The sequence below is a fragment of the Schistocerca cancellata genome, chromosome 2 (assembly GCF_023864275.1).
Source record: "Schistocerca cancellata isolate TAMUIC-IGC-003103 chromosome 2, iqSchCanc2.1, whole genome shotgun sequence".
Classification (NCBI taxonomy): Eukaryota; Metazoa; Arthropoda; class Insecta; order Orthoptera; family Acrididae; genus Schistocerca; species Schistocerca cancellata.
In genome coordinates this window covers 342,429,011-342,451,149 of record NC_064627.1, presented here as the reverse complement: position 1 = coordinate 342,451,149, position 22,139 = coordinate 342,429,011, and the positions used below count along the sequence as shown (strand labels likewise).

Below are 22,139 nucleotides of genomic sequence, written 5' to 3'. Positions count from 1 at the left end.
TCATTATGGTTGCAGAATATTAATGTAGTTAAAGACTGTTTTACTAAGTGATTTCTCATTTGCTTTCACAAGGCTGAGTGGCCTTGTTGAGATCTTCCCAGCACAGGAAGTCAGAGACGATCACTGAAACACACACCTCTGTACCTGTAGTCAACAATATTAGCTGCTAGATGACAGATGTGGCACTTTCACTTTTGAAAGCCCACAATTTTTATACCATTTTTATCCTTCTGACAGAACAGGAGATTCACATATTGCCTACAGACACACAAACATGCGAGATGTCTTTGGAATTATAATTCAATTTTTTCTGATGTGATTCTGAAAACTCTCCCTTGAGTATTTTTGGTCTGGAGGTAACAAACGAGGTATCGGTTACATCAGGGGCGGGCAAACACTGCATGCGGCTCATGAGCGCACAGCGCTGCACGTGTGCTGCTCGCATGCAATCGTCGACTGGGGCAGTGGCGACAGCCGGCAGGTTGCAGCAGTGTAGTACCAGGCTAAGCTGCGGACGTTGATGCATAGCGACCACTACGTAGCCAACGTTGTATTTCAAGAACCGGAAAATGCAGAGTGAAACAAGGAAACGGAGAAGTGGAGATTTGCTATCTTTTAAAAAGTAATGGGAGAATCATTTTTTCTTTGTGCAAAAACGTGAAAATTCAAAATGTTTAATATGTGGCAGTATTCTCGCTGGTCAGCGGAAGTTTAGTATTGAAGGCCATTATAACAAATTTCAAAAGAACGAGTACAATTTATTGTCGGATTCTGAGCGGATGGGGAAAGTGACTGAGCTTAAGAAGAGCGATCTGACGATACTAGATGAATCTGCCGTAGTTGCTGTGGTCACGTGAGATCTGCGACTTCCTTTCGTCATGTCTCTCATGTAACTGATTTAACATTTTATGGAGCACCGTTTTCAATTTTTCAGGACGATAACAATAATAGCCCAGCGGTACGAGCTTAATATAGCAAGAGCTGGAAAACCATTTGCTGAATTAGTAAGTGTCGGTTAAGAGCCAACATCAGTGATGAAAATTTAAGTAACTGCTTGTGTTTGTCTGTATGTAGAAATTTGTTCCACTCCACCTGTAATAATTAAATAAAATGTATCGTAGGTAATAGGTACTCTTTCAAACCACGATATCTTTCAAGCACTACTACTACTAATCTTATTCCTACATTCAATAAAGCAAGCTAGAAAACAAAACGCATTGCACAGGAAGGAGCGGACAGAGGGTATGGTGGGGAGGGGAGATAAGCGGGTGACCAGCTTGTCCCTGTGTGCACGCAGAACACCTGTTAACTGCACGCGTGCAAGTGCACCGCACACGTGCAGGATTCCTGCCCGCCCCTGGGTTACATGTTCAGCTTTCTCTTATCCTGATCTTCATTCAGTGTATTACAAACCAATTGCTATGAGGTACCTCAGTAATTTCATAAATCTTAATCTGACTGCTTTGTACCACACTAGCCCAATTAGATGAAGCTAGATATGAACTGGATGGGGTGCAGTTGAGAAGTGGGAACTGGGTGTCAACAGGAAGGCCCTTAAAAAGGAAATGCCTTTAAGTTAATAGTATGTTTAGCCATTTGTTGTATCATAGGAGAGGAATCTCCAGCCACTGTAGGAGGAAGGAAAATTTGGGTCTGACATCTGATCAACAACGTCATTAGAGGTGGAACACAAGCTCTGATGTTAAGGATGATGCAGAAATTGGACATGTCCTTTTAAAAAAGGAAAAATTGTAGCCATCACATTAAACAATTTTGGAAAATCACAGGAAACCTATATTGCAATGGATAGGGATTTCAGACTTGTTCTTCAGAAATGTGAGTCTCATGCCTTTACAATTGGCAACTACATCTACTTTAATACTGCACAAGCCATTTTACTCTGTGTGGTGGAGGTACTTTGTGTACCCTTGTCACTTGCCCCCCATTACTGTTCCTGTCGTGAATGGTCTGAAAGAAGAATTGTTGGTAAGCCTTTGTGTCAGACTGACACACTGCCATTTTACCTTCATTGTCTTTTTGTGAAATGTAGGTACAAGACAGCAATATATTGTTTGAGTCTTCTAGAATGTACATTCTCAGTATTTTAACAGTAAATCATGCCAAAATGCACACAGGGCAGATTTGACAACATTTTTCCAAACAAGCAACTTATCATTTGGCACCCCCCTATTCCCTCATACACTTTCACCTGTTTCAGTCTTCATCACTAAATGTGAACAAACTGTATACAAATTTTGCACTTGGCTAGCCCTAGTGACCCTCTCAGCTTGGCACTTCAAGTGGCTGCTACTAATTGTGATAAACCTTTTAGAAATCTTACAGCTGTGGTACCTCCAGCACCCCTCCAGCTTGGCAACCCAAGCAGTGGCTTACGTCCCTTAGGTCTTAAAGTGACCCCGGATGCACAATGCCTCTCTTGTCACTGAACCTTCTGCCAGGCATTTTATTGTGAATAGCAGAGTAATCATGTAGATGTAGATGCATCTGCCACTGGAGTTGGATGAACATTTCCATGATGCATCCACGTTTACTAAATGAACCTCTAATGAAATGCGGTGCTCCTCCTCGGATCTTTCGTAACAACCCTATCTGGTACAGGGCCTTACCTGCTTTAAATCTCTCTGTATGCAAATTCCTACATTTTTATGCATGTGATTCCTTCCTGAGATTGTTCTGTAAATGCATAGCTGTAAAACAATGGGTTTTTAAGCCTTGTGCACAACACATTACATTTGTTTAAGTTAGAGTCAACTGCCAATCTATGCAGCAAGTACGGATTCTCTGTAGGTATTCCTGCACTTAGTCACAGTTTACTAGTGTTGCTACTTCTCTGTATACATCAGCATCATCTGCAAAAAGCCTCACAGAACTTCTAATGTGTCCACTTTGCTCTGTTTGACATTTGTGGAAACAAGAGCAATGGTGCAGACTTCCAACATCGATAGAAAGCAGGAATGTTAAGAAGAGGAAGTTTTGCAGTTAGGTAGCAGCCATGGATGAAGTGTAAGATCATAACAAAGAGAGACAATAACTTGAAATATGTCAAGTAGCAGCTATCACAGTCTAAATGATTACAATTTTCATAAGAGTTAGGATTTTATATGATGAAGTCAGTTAAGAGGTGACCATGTTTGAGAAAAGTTCTCTTAATGGTTGGTTTGGTTCGTTGGATGGAAAATGCAGTCAGAAGACTCCTGTTTCATGAAAATATGAAGGAAACTGAAGGTAACACAGTCGAAACTTCAGGCAGATCTTGATTATGACTTAAGTTGTGTCTCAGAGCATCATTCACCTAGAAGCCTCACTCATATCACACATCAGTCTGACATACAGTCTTTACACAAAAAAGTGGTGGCATGTGAACAAGACGTACAATGAATTATGTAAAAATGATACTTTTACTGGCTGTGGACCACAACACTATTTTATTGACACAGGAAAAAGTAAAACATACTCATATTGTTTTTAAATGTGGTTGCTTCACTTATTTACTCTCACAAAAAACTCTTGCATCTTTGGGGAGCCATCATCCCTCCCCCTTCACCTTATCCAGGATCCCCTCTCCTCCTTCAATTTACTGTTTCCTCTAAGCTGATGTTCAAACTTTATGTGTCTTTTATTTCTCCATTCTGAAAGTTGTCTACTTAATCCACACATAATCATTAGCAAACTTCAGCAACATAATTTTATATGCCTGTGTGTAATAGTAATGTAAGAACAGATGTAAAGTATCAACTGTTTCTGTTCAGCTTCTTTGGAGGTTATCATTACTCATTATTCTGGGTAATTAGCAGTCTATGGTTATTTTATTTGTCTGTTCAATCTGCTCCACAAATGATTAAAAACAACTTACCTGCTTCAAGCATACTGCCAAAATACTCTATTGCCGTTTGTTTTTCAGAAAATTTGAAAGGTGTGGCATCATGAACCAATCCATGTATTGCTGCAGACTTCCCTGCCATTACTTCAATCATCATTGCTGAAAGAGAGTATAATAAAATAAATATGTTAATAAAGGCATTATTTAAATAGAAAATAATTTACCAACTAGAATAACACGTTATACTGCTAACTCTGTATGATATTTTTGTTTGTCTTTATTTTAGTGAAAGTTGTTATCTCTTACATAAATAAGAGCACAAACAATTTCTTAACAAAAGAACTGTAATTATTTTCGCATAAATAATGTTAGGCGTAAAGGAGGAGAGAAAAGAGGTAAGTGTTTCTATTTTTCTTTTGATTGAGAATTAGACACAATCCCAAGTGAAAAATTGGTACAATATCCAAATAGGAAGCATAAAATTAGAAACTAGATAGGATTGTACATTGTGGAGGATGGCCTGATACAAAATCTATGGTGAGCCAGGAACAGAAATAAGGACACAAACCAAGGATGGCCTGATACAAAATATATGGTGAGTCTGAATGGCACACCAGGAACAGACGTAAGGACACAAACCCAAAGACAACTACCAAAAAATTTTGGAAAAATGATGATTCTGAGGTACATTAAGGTGCCTGATAAAACCATTTAAAGCAGGGCCTTACCTCTGTCGTGCAAACTAACCTCTTGTCAGAAAATAAAATGCACTACTGAACCCTTTATTTGAATGTTTTAAAATTGTGACAAAAATAATTTAGTGGTTTCTTCAGAGAAAACTGGGATTCCTGAATGTAATGCAATATTTATACAAATTTATTGTAAGAAATAAAGGACACTTCTCAAGATCAGTTAAATTCTTTCACTGCCTAAAATATTACATAATTTTTATGTAAATAAAGGTAAACCTAACCGTGTATATATATATATATATATATATATATATATATATATATATATATATATATAAGAAAAATCAGTTGCTGTATGTGTGGAAGATCATCACTTGAGAATGGCTTGACGAATTTGGCAGATTTTTTCCTCCTCCTCTTTTCACTGTGAGGACAAGGTTTGTATGAAAGAAAATTTTTGGAAAACCCACAGGAAAAGTCAGAAATTTGAATCGTATTTTTGTATGAAAATCCAATGAAAGAAATGTGACAATCGGTTTGACAGTTTTGCTGTCAGGGAGCGCGCGCGCGCACACACACACACACACACACACACACACACACACACACACAAAAAGAGGCAATGTTCAGTCAGATAGACAAATTCTGCATATTTTGCGAAAAAGCATACAATTGAAAGCAATGTTATCAGTGGCGATCATATCTTTGATGTGTTGGAAATATTGAATTGATGTTTGTTCATGGTAATTTGGTATATTGCAAACATTCAATTGATTGCACTATGTGGTTTATTTCTTTGGGAGAAATGTGACCAGTGACGTGTCAAAATATCGGTCGATGTACATGCTATGCAGGCTAATCGTTGAGTCAATGAGACCTGATGAAGAGCACAGACAGCATTTGGAGGCACATCAAATAAGAATTTCTCAAGTGTGATCCATTACGACCAGAACAACGAACACAGTTGAGACCAACTTGCTCAGTTGGAGCTTGGCCATAAAATAATTTGGAACGTTGACAAAACAGATGCCCAAAGGTGACAATTTAAACTGAATGTTTGGTATTCAGATACATACAACAGTCAATTACAGGAAAGTTGTGTTTATGGCTAAACTGCTAATCCTATCTGCTCACAGATTAAAACCATGCCAAAGACTGTTATCAAAGCTACACAGATAGTGCAGCCGGAAAGGTCTTTCTCATACCCTGTGTACTAATGATTCCATCTGATTCACCCATTCAAATTGACTTCTATTCCTAATCAGGGTTATGTTCGCAATAACAATAAATCAGGTCAGAGAGAGTAGCGGAGGAGGAGGAGGACAGAGACGAGGGGAAGAGATGGACAGAGACGTGATATGGGAGGAGATGGTTAGAGGGGGGGGGGGAGTTTAAGACATGTATCCCGTCCCCATACATATATAGCAATTGCTACTGCATTCGCTAGTGTTTTATAAAGATGAATGGAAAAAGCCTGTGTGGAAGTTTTCCCACACACCCAATTCCACTAGGAACAGAAGCTTGTGCCATCTAGCAGCTTACACTTCTCATACAACCGACCATGTACCTCCCATCCAGTGTCAAAATACTGTGGATGATACAGCAACGCCACCATTTAAAAAGGATTGTAAGCCTTAGAGCTCATGCAACAAGTATTGGAAATCACTGTTCCTCGAGATCAACCTAGTCAATTAAAGGTTAAACTATTAACTGTTTCCACTGAATTTAATCATGTGGAAACAGGTGACATCACTGCAAAGGCAGCATAATGATATTACGTTAAAGGGGCAGGATGCAATTTGACTATACAAGAATGCTTTTCAGGTTACAAACCTAGTGTAAAAGAATGCTCTAAAGTTCTGAAACTAAACATTAGTCCAGCAAAAAACATTACGCACTTGAAGAAATGGAGCACATTTGGTCATCTGTATAGGGCAATCACATTGTCCACTAGTATATAATCCTCCCCTTCCTTCCACTCATGGCTCACAGTCTGATCATTCCATCTGCATCACTGATACCAATGGAAACCCAGCTCTGTTAGTTGCAGGATGATCTCTTAATGTTGCGCCGACCTGACCGCAGGCAACACCAATGGCTATGACCACAGTTTTCACAGAAGGCACTGACATGTCAATCAGCACATTCCTGCAATGCAGATGCAGCACGGCTGCTACCAGACTACGCCACAGGAGAGATTGAATCACTGTAAAATCTCAGCAATAAATGGAGGTCAATTTAATGCTATCTCATTGACACTTTTAGCATGACACAGGTCCTCACCACTGCCTCTCCACTCGACCATCCTGAACCCTTGTAGGAGGCCACATCCAGTGAATCCCTACAATTTGGAGCCAGAAGTGTTTGTCAGCTTCTGGCAGTACAGATGAACCACTGCTGCACATCGGAAATCATCATTAGCATCTGTCACTATGTGGTGCAGTGAGTGACCAATTTTTGTTGGCCTGTTTCTTTTTTCTTTTATTTTGAGGCAATGTTAAGTTGACAAGATAAGCATATGAACCTCAGGGTGGCACTATTTGGACAACAGGAACCTGCAGATCTGTCACACTTCCAGGGCAACAGCAGAGAGGAATATTTAAGGCCAACTAAGTACCAGTACTGTAATTTGTAGGGGCTTGAATTCATTGTACTAGTGCCAGAAACTTGTGATATTTGCATAAGGTTTGGCCACAAACAACAGCAGTGCAGTGTAGTGAGTCCCACTGGGCCATGATAAGTCCCACTGGGCCATGATACATCAGAAATATTAGTGTAATTGTTTTGCGTATTGATATAGCATTGGTGCAATGCATTCTCATTTGTTCTATAGCATAATTAATAGTAGATGTTAGGCTGCAACCAGAAATGTATGCAATGACTTTAAGCGATGCCACTGAAGTTCTGAAGAGTTGCACAAGAGTCATGCCCTAGTAACTTCATTACAATATCCAGGATGAAGTAAAGCAAAACTGTGTTAATGAGTGGGGAGAGACAATCCCAGGGAGGGGACACCAAGGCCTTAGTGAACATAATGGAAAATCCTAGTGATTTGTCCCTGGCTATCAAGATTTCTGCACAGCTGGAAGAGATTGATATTGTGACTTAGAAATAAAGTGACCATGGTGTCTTCTCACCTCATGTCAGTTGTTACAGATGTGGACAGATGAAGCAATGCCACTAGCTGCAGTGCTTGAAGCATGATGAGGTTGACCATAGGGCATGTGACACAGGAATAGGAAGCAAGATAAACAGGATCAAAGGAAGCGTTTGTTGGGAGTGCCATAACTGTTGAATGTCATTCCCAATAAAACGGTACACTGCAAGTATGTGTGCAGAGACAGATTGTTGCTTGCTTGGAAAAGTAAATAATGAGGAACATGAAGTCTTGGTGGATACAGGTGTATATGTCTTTTTAGTTTGACCCTCTTGGATAGGAAGAGGCTTCAGTCTCCACAGTACATACTAAGGTGACAAAAATCGTGGGATACCTCATAATATTGTGTTGACCTCCTTTTGCCCAGCGTAGTGCAGCAACTCAATGTGGCACAGATTTAACAAGTCGTTGGATGTGCCCTGCACAAACACTGAGCCCTACTGCCTCTGCTGCTGTCCATAATTGCGAAAGTGTTGCCGGTGCAGGATTTTGTGCACAAACTGACCTCTCGATTATGTCCCGTAAGTGTTCTACAGAATTCATGCTGGGCGATCTCGGTGGCCAGATCATTTGCTTGAATCGTCCAGAATATTTTTCAAACCAATCGTGAATAGTTGTAGCCCTGTGACAAGGCACTTTGTTATCCATAAAAATTCCATTGTTGTTTGGAAACACAGATGTCCACAAATGGCTGCAAATGGTTTCCAAGAAGCTGAACATAACAATTTCTAGCCAATAAACCAGCCCATTCCACATAAACACAGCCCAAACCATTATGTAGCCACCACCAGCTTGCACACTGCCTTGTTGACAATCTGGGTCCGTGGCTTTGTAGGGTCTGCGCCACATTTGAACCCTATCATTAGCTCTTACCAACTGAAATCAGGACTCATCTTACAAGGCCACAGTTTTGTAGTCATCTAGGATCCAATCAATATGATCATGAGCCCAGGAGAGGCACTGCAAGTGATATTGTGCTGTTAGCAAAGGCACTCGTGCTGTTCATCTGCTGCCACTGCCTGTTAACGACAAATTTCGCCACACTGTCCTAACATATAGGTTTATCATACATCCCAATTGATGTCTGCAATTGTTTCACATATAACTGCTCGTCTGTTAGCACTCTAAGCAAACACTGCTGCTCTCGGTCATTAAGTGAAGGCGTCGACCACTGCGCTGTCCATGGTGAGAGGTAATGCCTGAAATCTGGTATTCTCGGCACACTCTTGACGCTGTGGATCTTGGAATATTAAATTCCTTAACGATTTCCAACATGGAATGTCCTTTGCATCTAGCTCCATATGCTGTTCCATATTCAAAGTCTGTTAATTCCTGTTGTGCGACCATAATCACGAAGGATATCTCTTCATATGAATCATCTGAATGCAAATGATAGCTCGGTCCCTTCATACTTTGCATACACGATACTACCACCATCTGTATATATGCGTACCTCTATCCCATGGTTTTGTTACCTGTGTGTGTTACGACAAGTGTGTACCAATGAGGTGGAGTCATTGAGAACAACACTGCTCACCTACAGCATTAGGGCAAGAGATTTAAGGTGCATATGGAAGTGTGTGCCACATGGTGGTGAGGGGTAATGTGCAATTCTCTGATCTGATATTCAGGATAAAAATCACGTTATAATACTTCATGGCTTATGATCAAGCTCGGTGAAACTTTGTTTCCGGGTCGGGGGAGGGAGGAGGGGGGGGGGGGCGGGGAGGTTTTAGAGAGCTGCTAGTGAAACAACATAGCAAGGTACACCTGTCACGAAGGTGTTGCCAGCTAACCTGTGTACAGGTATGCTAAACATCAAATTACATGCCAGAAGGTACAGGAAAACTGATCTGGATTAGCACAGGTATGGACCTACCAAGTGAATTTTGCTTGGTAGAACTATTGGAGTACAATGAGGAATTTGATAGGAGTATAGTATGCATTACAGATATAGATGGAGTGTTTATAGTTCCCAGAAGTGTGGACAATTTTGGCATAGATGAGGATAGTCTACCAAAGGCCTAAAGGTTGTCAGTCTGAGTATCTTAAAGGAAGATAGGCTGAGTGAGGACCATAGCCACAAGCACACTATTTGCTATTCTGCAGTTAGTGTTCAGATTCATGGATTTGTTCAATCTGATGGGTCCTTTACCAGTGACAACTATAACCAACATAAAATATTGACAGCAAGCAACACTGTTGAGTATAGGATGATATACATGACACCAAAGCATTTACAAACACTGATAGGGGAATTCATTGACAAGCAGTTAGCTGATGCAATCACTGAAAATAGTGATAGTTCCTGTGCTGTGAGTGTTGTGATTGTGCCCACAAAATCATCAGATGATACCAAGAAATGTAAGTTCTATTGCAATTATCAGTACCTCAACAGACAGGCTATCACTGAAGCATATCCCATGACTCTAACATTACAGAAACCTCAATACATTCAGTCAGTGTAGATACTTCTTAATCACGGATCTGAAGAGCAGCCAATACCAGTTTGAAGTAGTTCCAGAAGACGGGCCGAAGACAGACTTTACCACACCAGAGTGGCGGAAGGTACAAGCAGCATATGGAGACTATCGGACATTTAGATCACAACCACAGTTTGAGACACGTGATGGTATGCTATGGAAGTATAAAATGTGATTGTAGAATGAAGGCTTTCACGACCGGGTGACATGGCTGTTGATATACTTTCCGGGATGTGAGGTTGTGGTCCAAGAACTTTTCTGCTCCTTACGTTTCGTCCAGAACTGCGCTGGACTTCCTCAGAGGCGCTGCTCCGCTGAGACTTGCCGACTGACTGGTCGGGTGTCTGAGAGCGACTTATATATTGTGAGAAAGGGGGGCGTGGTTCAGGTGACATGTGATGAGCAGTGATAATCCATAGCAATGATAAGGTTGACTATCGATTACCACCTTGTCAAAGATAAAAATTGTTAGCAATTTTGTAGAGCCACTGTCCATATATCGCTAAGTTTCATAGCCTCCTCTTTCCTATTAAAATTATCGTGATGTTTATAAATTTCGATAGCTTCTCTATATAGCCGTGGATAGTAATTTAACGTTGTAGATAAAACTTCGGTATCCAAAAACTTCACTTGGTGGTTGCCTGGTTGAAGAGCATGTTCCGCTACAGCTGACTTTTCTATTTTTCCAAGTCGACAAAGACTTTTATGCTCTTTCAGTCGCGTGTTTACGCTTCTTTTGGTAGTACCAATGTAAACTTTACCACAGGTGCATGGAATTTTATACACACCACATGTCGACAGGGGAGGGCGTTTATCCTTCACAGATCGTAGTACTTGACTTATTTTCTTTGTTGGTTTAAAGATCAGTTTTATGTCATGTTTTCGTAAAATCTTACCTATCCGATCTGTTACTTTTTTAATAAAAGGGAGAACTACAGTATTTTTCTGTCGTTGTGGTTCATTCTTATCTTTTGGGTTTCTGTTCCTTGGATGCAAAATTCTATTTATCTCTTTTCTTGAGTAGCCATTTTTTTCAAAAGCCTGCTTCAGATGTTTCACTTCAGCATCCAAATGTTCAGGTGTACATATCCGTTCCGCTTGATCGACAAGACTTTTTATGACACCTCTTTTTTGTTGAGGATGATGATTAGAATTTTTATGTAAATATCTGTCCGTATGTGTTGCCATCTTTATATGGAGAAATTTGAACAATCAGCCCTAGACAAAGCTAATAACAAACCATCTCGTTGGTATCGATATGTAGATGACACATTTGTGGTTTGGTCCCATGGCAGAAAGGCCTTGGACGATTTCTTTGATTATCTAAATAAAATTCACCCAAAAATACAGTTTACCATGGAAATAGAAAAGGATAACAGAATATCTTTCTTGGATGTCTTAGTTATGAGACGGTCCGATAGAAGCTTGGAATATAAAGTTTTTCGGAAGGCATAATAATAATAATAATAATAATAATAATAATAATAATAATAATAAAGAAAAATGGAGGACCAGAAATGGTGAACAACAAGGCCAACTATGAAACCTATTAGTACAGCAATACTTATACCGTGGGTAGCCAGGGATGGAAGGAAGTGAGGGGCAGTACCATTTGTCCTATCCCCCCCTGGCAGGCATTCTTCTGAGGTACCTATTGTTAAGCTGCAGCATAAGCTCAAATTGGGAATGGATGAAGGGAATCAACTATATCATTTTCAATGAAACCATCCTCGTATTTACCTTAAATAATTTACAGAAACCATGGAAAACCTATACCTTCATGGGGATTCGAATTTTTATCATCCTATTACCACTGTACTAACTCACTTAGTCCATTTGATCACATATAAATACCACTGGAGTCTAGGTTAGAATAACCACAATATGGAATGGGCACACTGCTACTCACCACACAAAGAAGGCACTGAGTCACAGACAGCATGGATCATTTAGCTCGTGAATTTATATATGCATATACTTGCTGTCTTTGTTACAAGCATTGTTCAAATCAAGAATGCAGCTGCAAAAGTTTAGCTCTACTGTTCAACACTTTATTTATTTGCCTACCCACTCCTTAAAACCACTTTCTCTTACTTGGTGAGTGACTGTCCTTTTTCTTATGCACGACTTTCTTTAAACCACAAATTAACAAAAGCAGTAGTCATTATATTAAAATGGAAGCATTTGGATTACAAGAAACACACTGCAATGACCAATATATGAGCTCAACATACCAATTGTCATTCGAGATGGAAAACCATGAGGATTAAAGACAATATCTGGAACCATTCCTGTCTCAGTGAATGGCAAGTCCTCCGTGGGCCACAACTGGCTGCAGATTCCCTTTTGTCCTGCACGACTGGCAAATTTGTCACCAATGCTAGGATCTCGCTGAAAAATGGCAATGAAGCATCACAAATAAATACCATTGAAGCCTAGGATGGAATAACAACAGTATGGGCTGGGCAGATTGCTACTCACCATACAAAGAAGGCACTGAGTCACAGACAGGCACAGGAAAAGGCATGCTATAAATATTCAGTTTTTGGACAAAGCCCTCCATCAGAAGTAGAAAACTCTATACATTCACACAAATCCACCATCTTGAGTTTTGCTTGGAGGAACTTGTGCGACTTTTCTGCTTCTGATGAAGAACTTAGTCCAAAAGATGAATATCTCTAGAACTCTATTTCATTGTACCTGTCTGTGACTCAACACCTTCTCTGTGTGGTGAGTAGTAATCAATCCTTTCCATATTGTTATGGAAGTTTAGCGATTACTGAAAGCACAGTGTGCCTTTGTTTCACATTATCTTGTTAAAATGTTTTGCTCATCAGCAAGCTAAGTTTGTTTACATTGGAAATATGAAAAAGTGTGTCCTCCATTACTGAAATGAGCACATGCGAACAATATGTATAGCTGCTTCTATGACTAAAGTGACACTTCTTACAAGGAGAGATCCTCAGTGGTGGGATCGACTTTTTGAATCTATCAATACAGTGATGTAGGTTACAGTCCCATGTATCACAAACTGCAGCCATTCACCCTGGAGGGCCCTTGCTTGCATATAAGCGACATGGGGGAGAGGGGCGGGGGAACTGATTTTTGTGTGATGCTCTACGGCTTTGGAAAAGGATATTTAACAGGCCAGCTGAGCAGCATTGTGGTTAAGCTACTGGCCCCATAAGCAGAATGTTGTGGGTTGTAATTTAGTCAGGTACTTTGAAATTGTTTATTTTAAATCTTTATTGATATGACTTTGGTCACCTTTTTATTCAAAAAGTCAATCCCACCATTGGAGACCTCTCCTGGTCAGCAGTTCAATGACAGGCACATGTAAATAAACATGATATGAAAGGGAAAATACTGCCCATCTGTCATGCGTTAAATATTACGTAAAGTTGTTATCCCTAATGTACCGAGTGTCCGGGAAGTAAAGTCGAATTTGAATTTTCCACCATTTTGTCATATGACGGTTGGAGCCACGGTTTTTTCATGTTTGCTACCTGTAATCCTTTCCATTAGTAGCCTGGTAGCTTTTGTGTGGTGAGCATTGTTGTTTATTTTAATCTTGGAGCAGATGAAAACTGAGCAACGTATCCAAGTAATAAAAAGTGATTACAAAAACAGCAAAAGTCCCAAGGCAACCATTCGTGAATTACATGTGACACTGAGATGGAATGCTGCTCCAACTGAATCATCAGTTTGGAAGTTGATCCCGAAGTTTGAGACCACGGGTTCTGTTTCAAACGTTTAGAAAACAGGATGACTCCATTCTGTTTGAGCACAAGAAAACATTGCTGTTGTGTGTGACAATGTGACTGTAAGCTTCATAAAATCGGTTTGCTAATTAGCTTAACAATTGAATTTATCACCAAGTTCACTGCATGAAATCCTTTCAAAAAATCTGAAAATGCATCCATACAAGATTCAACATACAGAGGAGTTGAAACCTGCAGATCTGGGAAAGAGCCACTGATCTGTTAAATGGATCTCGGCTGGACAAGCGGAGAATGAGAACTTCACAAAAGGAATAATTTCCTTAGATGAGGCACACTTCCATGTCTGTGGACATCAGTAAGCAGAACTGCAGAATTTGGGGTAACAAAAATCTGTGGATGACTGTGGAAGATGAGATGTATCCACAATGCACAACTCTGTGGTAAAGATTCTGGGCTAGTGGAGTAATGGGCCTGAACTTTTTTGAAAATGATGAGGGAGCTACCATCACTGTAAAGGACAACTGTTACCAAAACATGCTTTCCAATTGGCTTTTCCCTCTTATTGATGAAAATGAAGATTTCTGGTTTCAACAAGATGGTGCGACATGTCACACTTACCTTGAAACGATTGCTCTGCTGAATGAGAAGTTTCCTCAAAAAATTGTCTCTTTGCGTGGCAATTTGTGGAATCATAAGTGTATGCGAACAAGCCGCAAATAATATACCGATTGATGGATGAAATTGAAAGGGTTATTATGGCTTCCCGCCACATGTTTGTGAATGTATCATCAAGAATTTCAATGAATGCATTGCTTGTTGCTGCACAGCCTCTGGTGGTCATATGAAGGTTATTATTTGTCATACATATATGGGAGAAGCACTGAATGTTTTTGTAAGAGAGGGGGAAATTACATTTTAATCAAATTTTGTTTGTCCTGTAGCACTTTAATTTCATACCTACTTACAGGACATCCTGTAGTACATTGACTGCATCGCAAAACACTATCAGAATCATTCTAACTAAACTAATAACATGCACTCAGTCTAGATTTACCAAAGTAGATTCTTGAGAGCACTGCAATATCTACATGATATGAGTGTTGTTTCAATATTTAAAAATAATAGTATGTCAGAAACTGCAGAAGAAAATATTAAATGCCCCCCCCCCCCCCTCCCTGCTTCTCCCAGCACTTCTTGTCTTCCTGTCACATATTACTTTCTAACTGCTATGCTTACTCCCCACATCACAACACTGTAATATCAGTTCTAACTTCACTCCCTATTTCTTACTGCAGCAATGAATGAATCATTCTACAGTGCACTAGTTTAAGTTATTAAACTAAGTATGTAGTGTTTCTGTTATTTTTGTAGGAAACAGAAAGACTGACCCATGTGAATGCAGAAGGACATATAAAGCTCACTCTCCTTTCTTCTGCATCTCCATCTACATACATACCACACACACTACCATATGGTGTATGGCGGAGGATACTTTGTACCACTACTAGTCATTTCCTTTACTATTCCACTCACAAACAGAATTACAGAAGACAACTGTCTGTATGCTTCTGTACAAGTCATAATTTCTCTTATCTTGTCTTTGCTGTCCTCACACAAAATGTATGTCAGTTGCAGTCGAATCATTCTCCAGTCAGCTGCAAATGCCTGTTCTCTAAATTTTCTCAATAATGTTTCACGCAAAGCACGTCATCTTTCCTCCTAGGATTCCCATTTGAGTTCATGAATTATCTCCGTAAAACTTAATCTATTGGTTACAGATGTGCACTTTCTGGGGCATTGACAAACCTCATTCTGTAAGTCGGCAATAACCATCGCAAAAAGAAGTAACAGTGACGTGTTCACATACATCAGACATTATTTTGTACAGCTGGCAGAAATATATGAAAGACTGTAATCTTGGAAGCAGATATTACTTTGTAAGGAACTAAAGAAAAAATTATACCATTGGGGCCTCCTATCTCAAGCTTGGTATGTGGAAATTATGATTGATAATGGAAACAGAGAGGAGGAGATATGGAGAAACAAACACTTGTTGCTGTTGCCTTTGTGTTTCAATTTTACCTTGCATGGGAACAACAATTCTGTGGTTTATGGTAAACACAACATTAAATTGTAGACAAAAAAAGTAAATCTGATGGACATTTTTTCAGTATTGTACTTTACAAGTCTTAAGAGAATGGCTGTTTGTCATAGCGGTCTTTTATTTTAATATTTTTTTAATCAGTTATGATGATAATGAAGGAAGAAATTAAACAGAAAAATACTTATAGAAACAATTTGGAATGTGACAAGAGTTATTTACAGAAACAATATGTCATTGTGCCTCAAAAGTGACTGTTTGGACATTTTTTTGTAAAAATTACATATTGAAGTGTGGACAGCTGTCTACAATCACTTCTTAAAACTGAGCATGTGAAGGCTTAATATTTCATCATATACAGACGTCTGAAAAAGATCTGGCCATGTGCTACTGCAAATAGCCTAGTGTATACAAACAACAAAGTGAAGTTGACTGTACACAGCAGAATTTCCCAAAACTCTTCCAGTTAAATTGGACTAGTTAATAATGGAAAGTATAGGAATCAGTATCTAAATTAGTGTTCGATATTCAGGCAAAGAGATGTGTGAAAGCATGAAACAGAGGGAGTTACTAACAATACCACATTTTTTGTTTCCCAACAGGCAGTGATTTCCTTTTCATGCCATTACAATTTCTGCTTATGTTTCATGGGATTCCGATAAGACCTCACTTGTCAATTTCTTTGAACATTTTAGTTATACATGGTGATTCAAAAAGAATACCACAACTTTAGGAATTTAAAACTCTGCAACGACAAAAGGCAGAGCTAAGCACTATCTGTCGGCGAATTAAGGGAGCTATAAAGTTTCATTTAGTTGTACATTTGTTCGCTTGAGGCGCTGTTGACTAGGCGTCAGCGTCAGTTGATGCTAAGATGGCGACCGCTCAACAGAGAGCTTTTTGTGTTATTGAGTACGGCAGAAGTGAATCGACGACAGTTGTTCAGCGTGCATTTCAAACAAAGTATGGTGTTAAACCTCCTGATAGGTGGTGTATTAAACGTTGGTATAAACAGTTTACAGAGAATGGGTGTTTGTGCAAAGGGAAAAGTTCTGGACGGCCGAGAACGAGTGATGAAAATGTAGCACGCATCCAGCAAGCATTTGTTCGCAGCCCAGGAAAATCGACTCACAGAGCTAGCAGAGAGCTGCAAATTCCACAATCAACTGTATGGAGAGTCCTACGAAGAAGGTTAGTTATGAAACCTTATCGTCTGAAATTGGTTCAAGCACTGTCTGCAGCTGATAAGATTAAAAGAATCGATTTCTGTGATTTTATCCTTGCTCAAGTGGAAACAGATGAATCTTTCGTTTCAAAGAATGTGTTTAGTAATGAAGCCTAAGGTGAACGTTTTCTGTGCCATTTCAGCCAATAAAGTTTTTGGTCCCTTTTTCTTCGAAGGTGCTACCGTAACTGGACTACAGTATCTGGAGATGTTAGAGAATTGGCTGTTCCCTCAGCTCGAACAAGAAGCACAACAATTCATATTTCAGCAGGATGGAGCGCCACCACATTGGCAGTTATCTGTCCGTAACTACCTGAACGTCAACTACCCGAGGCGATGGATCGGCCGCCAGGCAGCCCGTGACAGAGCACTTCATCACTGGCCTCCAAGAAGCCCTAATCTTACCCCCTGCGATTTTTTTCTTATGGGGGTATGTTAAGGATATGGTGTTTCGGCCACCTCTCCCAGCCACCATTGATGATTTGAAACGAGAAATAACAGCAACTATCCAAACTGTTACGCCTGATATGCTACAGAGAGTGTGGAACGAGTTGGAGTATCGGGTTGATATTGCTAGAGTGTCTGGAGGGGGCCATATTGAACATCTCTGAACTTGTTTTTGAGTGAAAAAAAAAAAACCTTTTTAAATACTCTTTGTAATGATGTATAACGGAAGGTTATATTATGTTTCTTTCATTAAATACACATTTTTAAAGTTGTGGTATTCTTTTTGAATCACCCTGTATAGTAATCTTACAGTTTTGAAAATTGTCGTCTTTCAGCAACTGTGAACAAATTTCAATGGAGAAATAGCGGGGTTGAGTTGTTTGGGGGAAGAGACCAAACAACGAGGTCATTGGTCTCATCGGATTAGGGAAGGAAGTTGGCCGTGCCCTTTCAAAGGAACCATCCCGGCATTTGCCTGGAGTGATTTAGGGAAATCACGGAAAACCTAAATCAGGATGGCCGGATGCTGGATTGAACCATTGTCCTCCCTAATGTGAGTCCAGTGTGCTAACCACTGCGCCACCTCGCTCGGTGGAGAAATAGCACTACCAACTGGTTGAAAATAATTGTTTAATACATTTACTTAGGTTTCAATACGGATATCTTCATCAGAATGAAAATTTAAAAGCCGTAAAGTTACAATGTGAGAAGGCAACAGTCAAAGATTAGAGCAGATATGCTCAAGTCAAAAATTAAAAATGTTGACTTGAGCATGTCTGCTCTAAATTTTGAATACTGCCTTTCACAACACAACTTTATGGCTTTAAAATTTTCATTCTCATGAAGACAGCCTTAGAGATGTCAAAACCTAGGTAAATGTATTAAACAATTATTTGTAACTGGTTGGCTGTGTTATTTCTCTGTTGAAAGATATAGCAATCTTGCAAGGTACCACTATTTCACTTTAACACAGGATGGTGAACGCAGCTCAGCAGAAAAACGTGCAGTGGATTAAATTATTGCTAAATAATAACTGACCTGGTACTACCAGTAATTAACACTACTCTCAATAATGACTAGAATTTGCACCAAATGGGAAGTGTTATGATTCACACAAAGCATTTCACAGTCTTTGGACCCTCAACAAGCTGTGGGGATAGCAAATGTTTTGTAAGATTTCCTATTAAGGTGACCTGCTTGTGAACAGGTATCATTTTTATCTCATGCTGTCAGACTGCTTTACTCTTCTCCATCTATAACACCTAGGACATTGGTGTTTTATGCCAACACTGTGTGACATCAGGTCAAGCAGCAGAACAATTTATATTTATTTATCTATAATAGTTTAATTACTACAACAAATTTTTATGTATTAAATTTTGAAGACAAGTTTAGTTTTCAGTATCATCATCTGAGACACCATGTGCCTAATATCACTTAGATAAGAAGGAACGAATAAATATGGGAATGTGGCCACGAGAGCCCCACTGGTGAAGCTGCCAAGAGTATTGTGCCTCCTATTAGTATAGTACACATAATCGATGTCAAAAAAAATCTCTCTATACAAAGCTGCTTACATAGGAATGCCTGCATAATACCCACCCCTAGCAGGGTAGGGTTGTCAACAGGAGGTCAAAATCCGCTCAATCCACACCGAGAGTGGCTAAGGAACTGCCTGGTCTCTAGCATTTAGACCAGATGACTGTTAATCATTCACTTCAAGGTCTTACCTACACAGTTCTAAAGTGTGCTTTGGTAACCACTGGGACATGTTCGGTCCTTTCCTGGTTTGAGGAGAGTTATCAAAATTTTCTCGCCACAAAATTCGAAGAGGATTTCCTTTGATGCTGTTTGCAAGTTTTGCAGCATGCTGTATCCATGAACACTTGCCACAATATTTTCTTGCTCTGTTTAATGACACATTGAGCTTTGGTTCTCTCTACACAAAATGCTGTGGGGTCTGTGAAGTTTTCTTCTGTTCAGTGGCATTTAAACCATCATAGACCCAGATTGCTGTTTGGTATGCATCAGTCCACCAAGGTACAGGCTCCCTTCTAAGATGACCTGAAGATTTCAGGATGGACAAGATGGCGGCAGGATGGACAAGTTGGCGGCATGGTGGATCATACGTGTGATATGGCCAACCCATTTTTGGACACTGTCGGAAGTGTTCAAACACAGCTAGCTGGCTGAACAGCACCCAGTTAGCTCTGCTGCTGATCATGCATCATGGCGGCTTCCTTTCAAGGATTGCTCTATGTGGTATGTTGATCCAGAGTGGAAAGTCATCACTGGAATAAAGGTCATCAGTATCCTCCTACTGAGCAGACTCAACATGGGCTGCAGAGCAAAAATACAGGTCTTTGGTTGAATATGAACCTGTGGGATTTTCCCTGCCTCGAGATGGCTGGGTGTTGTTGTGTCGTCTTCATTATCATCATTCATCCTCATTACGGTCGGAGGAAGGCAATGGCAAACCACCTCCGCTAGGACCTTGCCTAGTACAGCGGTGTGGATCTCCCGCATCATCCCCTACGGTCCTCGGAGTATGGGACGTCCTCCTCCTCCTCCTCCTCCTCCTCCTCCTCACCTCACCACCACCACCACCACCACCACCACCACCAGTGTTATAATGAATTGGACTGCCTGTTTTGAGGATGCACAGCTTCTGTGACATCATGAGGCTCTCTAAAACTCAAACCCACAGGAATGTAAATGTTGAGCCCCATAGTGCATTACAGATATTGGGTCTCCCAGGAGGAGAAATGGTTGGGGGAGTAGGTCTATATGATAAATAAGAGTCTCATAATCTATTGCTCCCTGTGGAGATAAATACAGAGCATACTGTGATCCTTTGACCCACATGAACCTGCAACTGCTTGCACATCAGTAACCAGGGAAAAAGCAGAAGAGTGGTGTGAATTATTGATAAACCTCCCTTGGATCTTTCCCCAGTTAGGTCAACCTTGTGGCAGAGGATATGACCTCATAGCACTAGGGCATCAGTAAGTTTAAAATTTGTTTCCTGTAAACACAAGCATAAGGGATGTTTCTGCACTAATAATTTCAGTTCTTCTACATCCATCCTGAACTCATACATGTTCCACTGTAGTATGAAGCCATTTAATCGATGAGACTTTCCTTTCATACTGTCTTGCAGCCGGGGTGGGGATCCCACAATGGATGAAGGTTTAGTCTGGGGGCTAGATGGTTACCCCCAGACTGGCTTCATATTCCATCGTCTCCAAAACCAAAACATTAAAATAATCAGGTAGAATGGGGTCTACATCATCTGATCAATCCCTACCAGTGTTGTACTGCAGTTGTCATTTCCCAATTGGTTTGCTTGCTTGAGAAGGCCTCAGAAGAATGACTGTGGCATTGATAGTTGCAATGCTGGTCTGTTTAGCGGAATCTGCCTTTTGAGGTGCCGGAAATTCTCCAATGTTAGCAACTGTGGTCTTTTCCGATGTTCTGGGGAGAAGCTATTGGTTTCAGAATAATGGTACCTGTACAACTGCAGTGACAAATGCAGGTAGTAGAGGCACTGGCTGTCAGAATAGTCTTCATATTATCTGAAGCAAAAGATGTACTGAAAGTGGGAGGTTGTATGGACTTCTAGATCTTTTTGGCCTCATCATATGGCATGAGTTTCACTGTTTTGAGCTCCTCTAGCTTCCTTTCTTGGGAGTAGATGCTGTAGTTTCTGCTACAGACAGGGTGATCCTCAAAGCAATTAACACACGGTCTTACCACATTTGCCACTAGTGGCTTCTGTCGCCTTACGCACTAGAGCACAGTGGGTTTGGGTCATAAGACTGCACTTTTAAGTAAAGAAAACCTGCCCTGATATGCTCTGGGAGTTTTGTGTTATGTAAGGAAAAAGAGGTCTGATTTGACCAGATTGTCATCTACCTATTTCATTATGATTTCCATGTCCATGATACCTTCTTTAGCTCACTTATCTCTCAGTTCATCTTTGGGAACTTCTACAATATCTCTGCACAATGCAACAAATATAATATTTTGTATTTGTCTATGAGCAATATTAAAAATTTCACCTCATGAAGATAAGTACAGCCACAAATTCCGTCTCATAATTTTATAATTTTCTTGAGTAAATTTTTATTTTGACACATAACACAGCACTATCTCAGTTCAAGGAATCAGCCTCGGGCTCATCAAAGGAATGAGCCCAGTATTTACTTAACTAACTTGGGTAACCAAGGAATGGAATGGGGATTTGAACCCTGCTCCTCTTAGGTATAAGTTCAGTGCTCCTTCAGTTTGTACACACATGCAGACTTACCAAATCCAATAAATACAAACTAATGCCTACTCCACATAAAAATTGAGGGTGAGATCTCAGTTACAAAAAGTAAACTTCATGCTAGTGCTATTTCTTTTACACTTACGTAGGGATAAGAAGAGTAGTCTTAACAACACTGCATGTTCATTACAAGGAGCCTTC

The 22,139-nt window shown here is 40.1% G+C and overlaps 1 protein-coding gene across 2 annotated transcripts in view; it reads right to left on the bottom strand.

Moving 5' to 3' along the window:
- The window catches only part of LOC126161735 (DNA-directed RNA polymerase I subunit RPA2), a 248,276-nt gene that overhangs the window by 21,335 nt on the left and 204,802 nt on the right, over window positions 1-22,139 (bottom strand). For both annotated transcript variants that reach the window (XM_049917771.1, XM_049917770.1), the window contains exons 17-18: window positions 12,408-12,564; window positions 3,875-4,000 (exon numbers count right to left, since the gene is read on the bottom strand). In XM_049917771.1, the coding sequence (XP_049773728.1) occupies window positions 3,875-4,000; window positions 12,408-12,564 (283 nt within the window). The remainder of the gene's footprint in view (window positions 1-3,874; window positions 4,001-12,407; window positions 12,565-22,139) is intronic.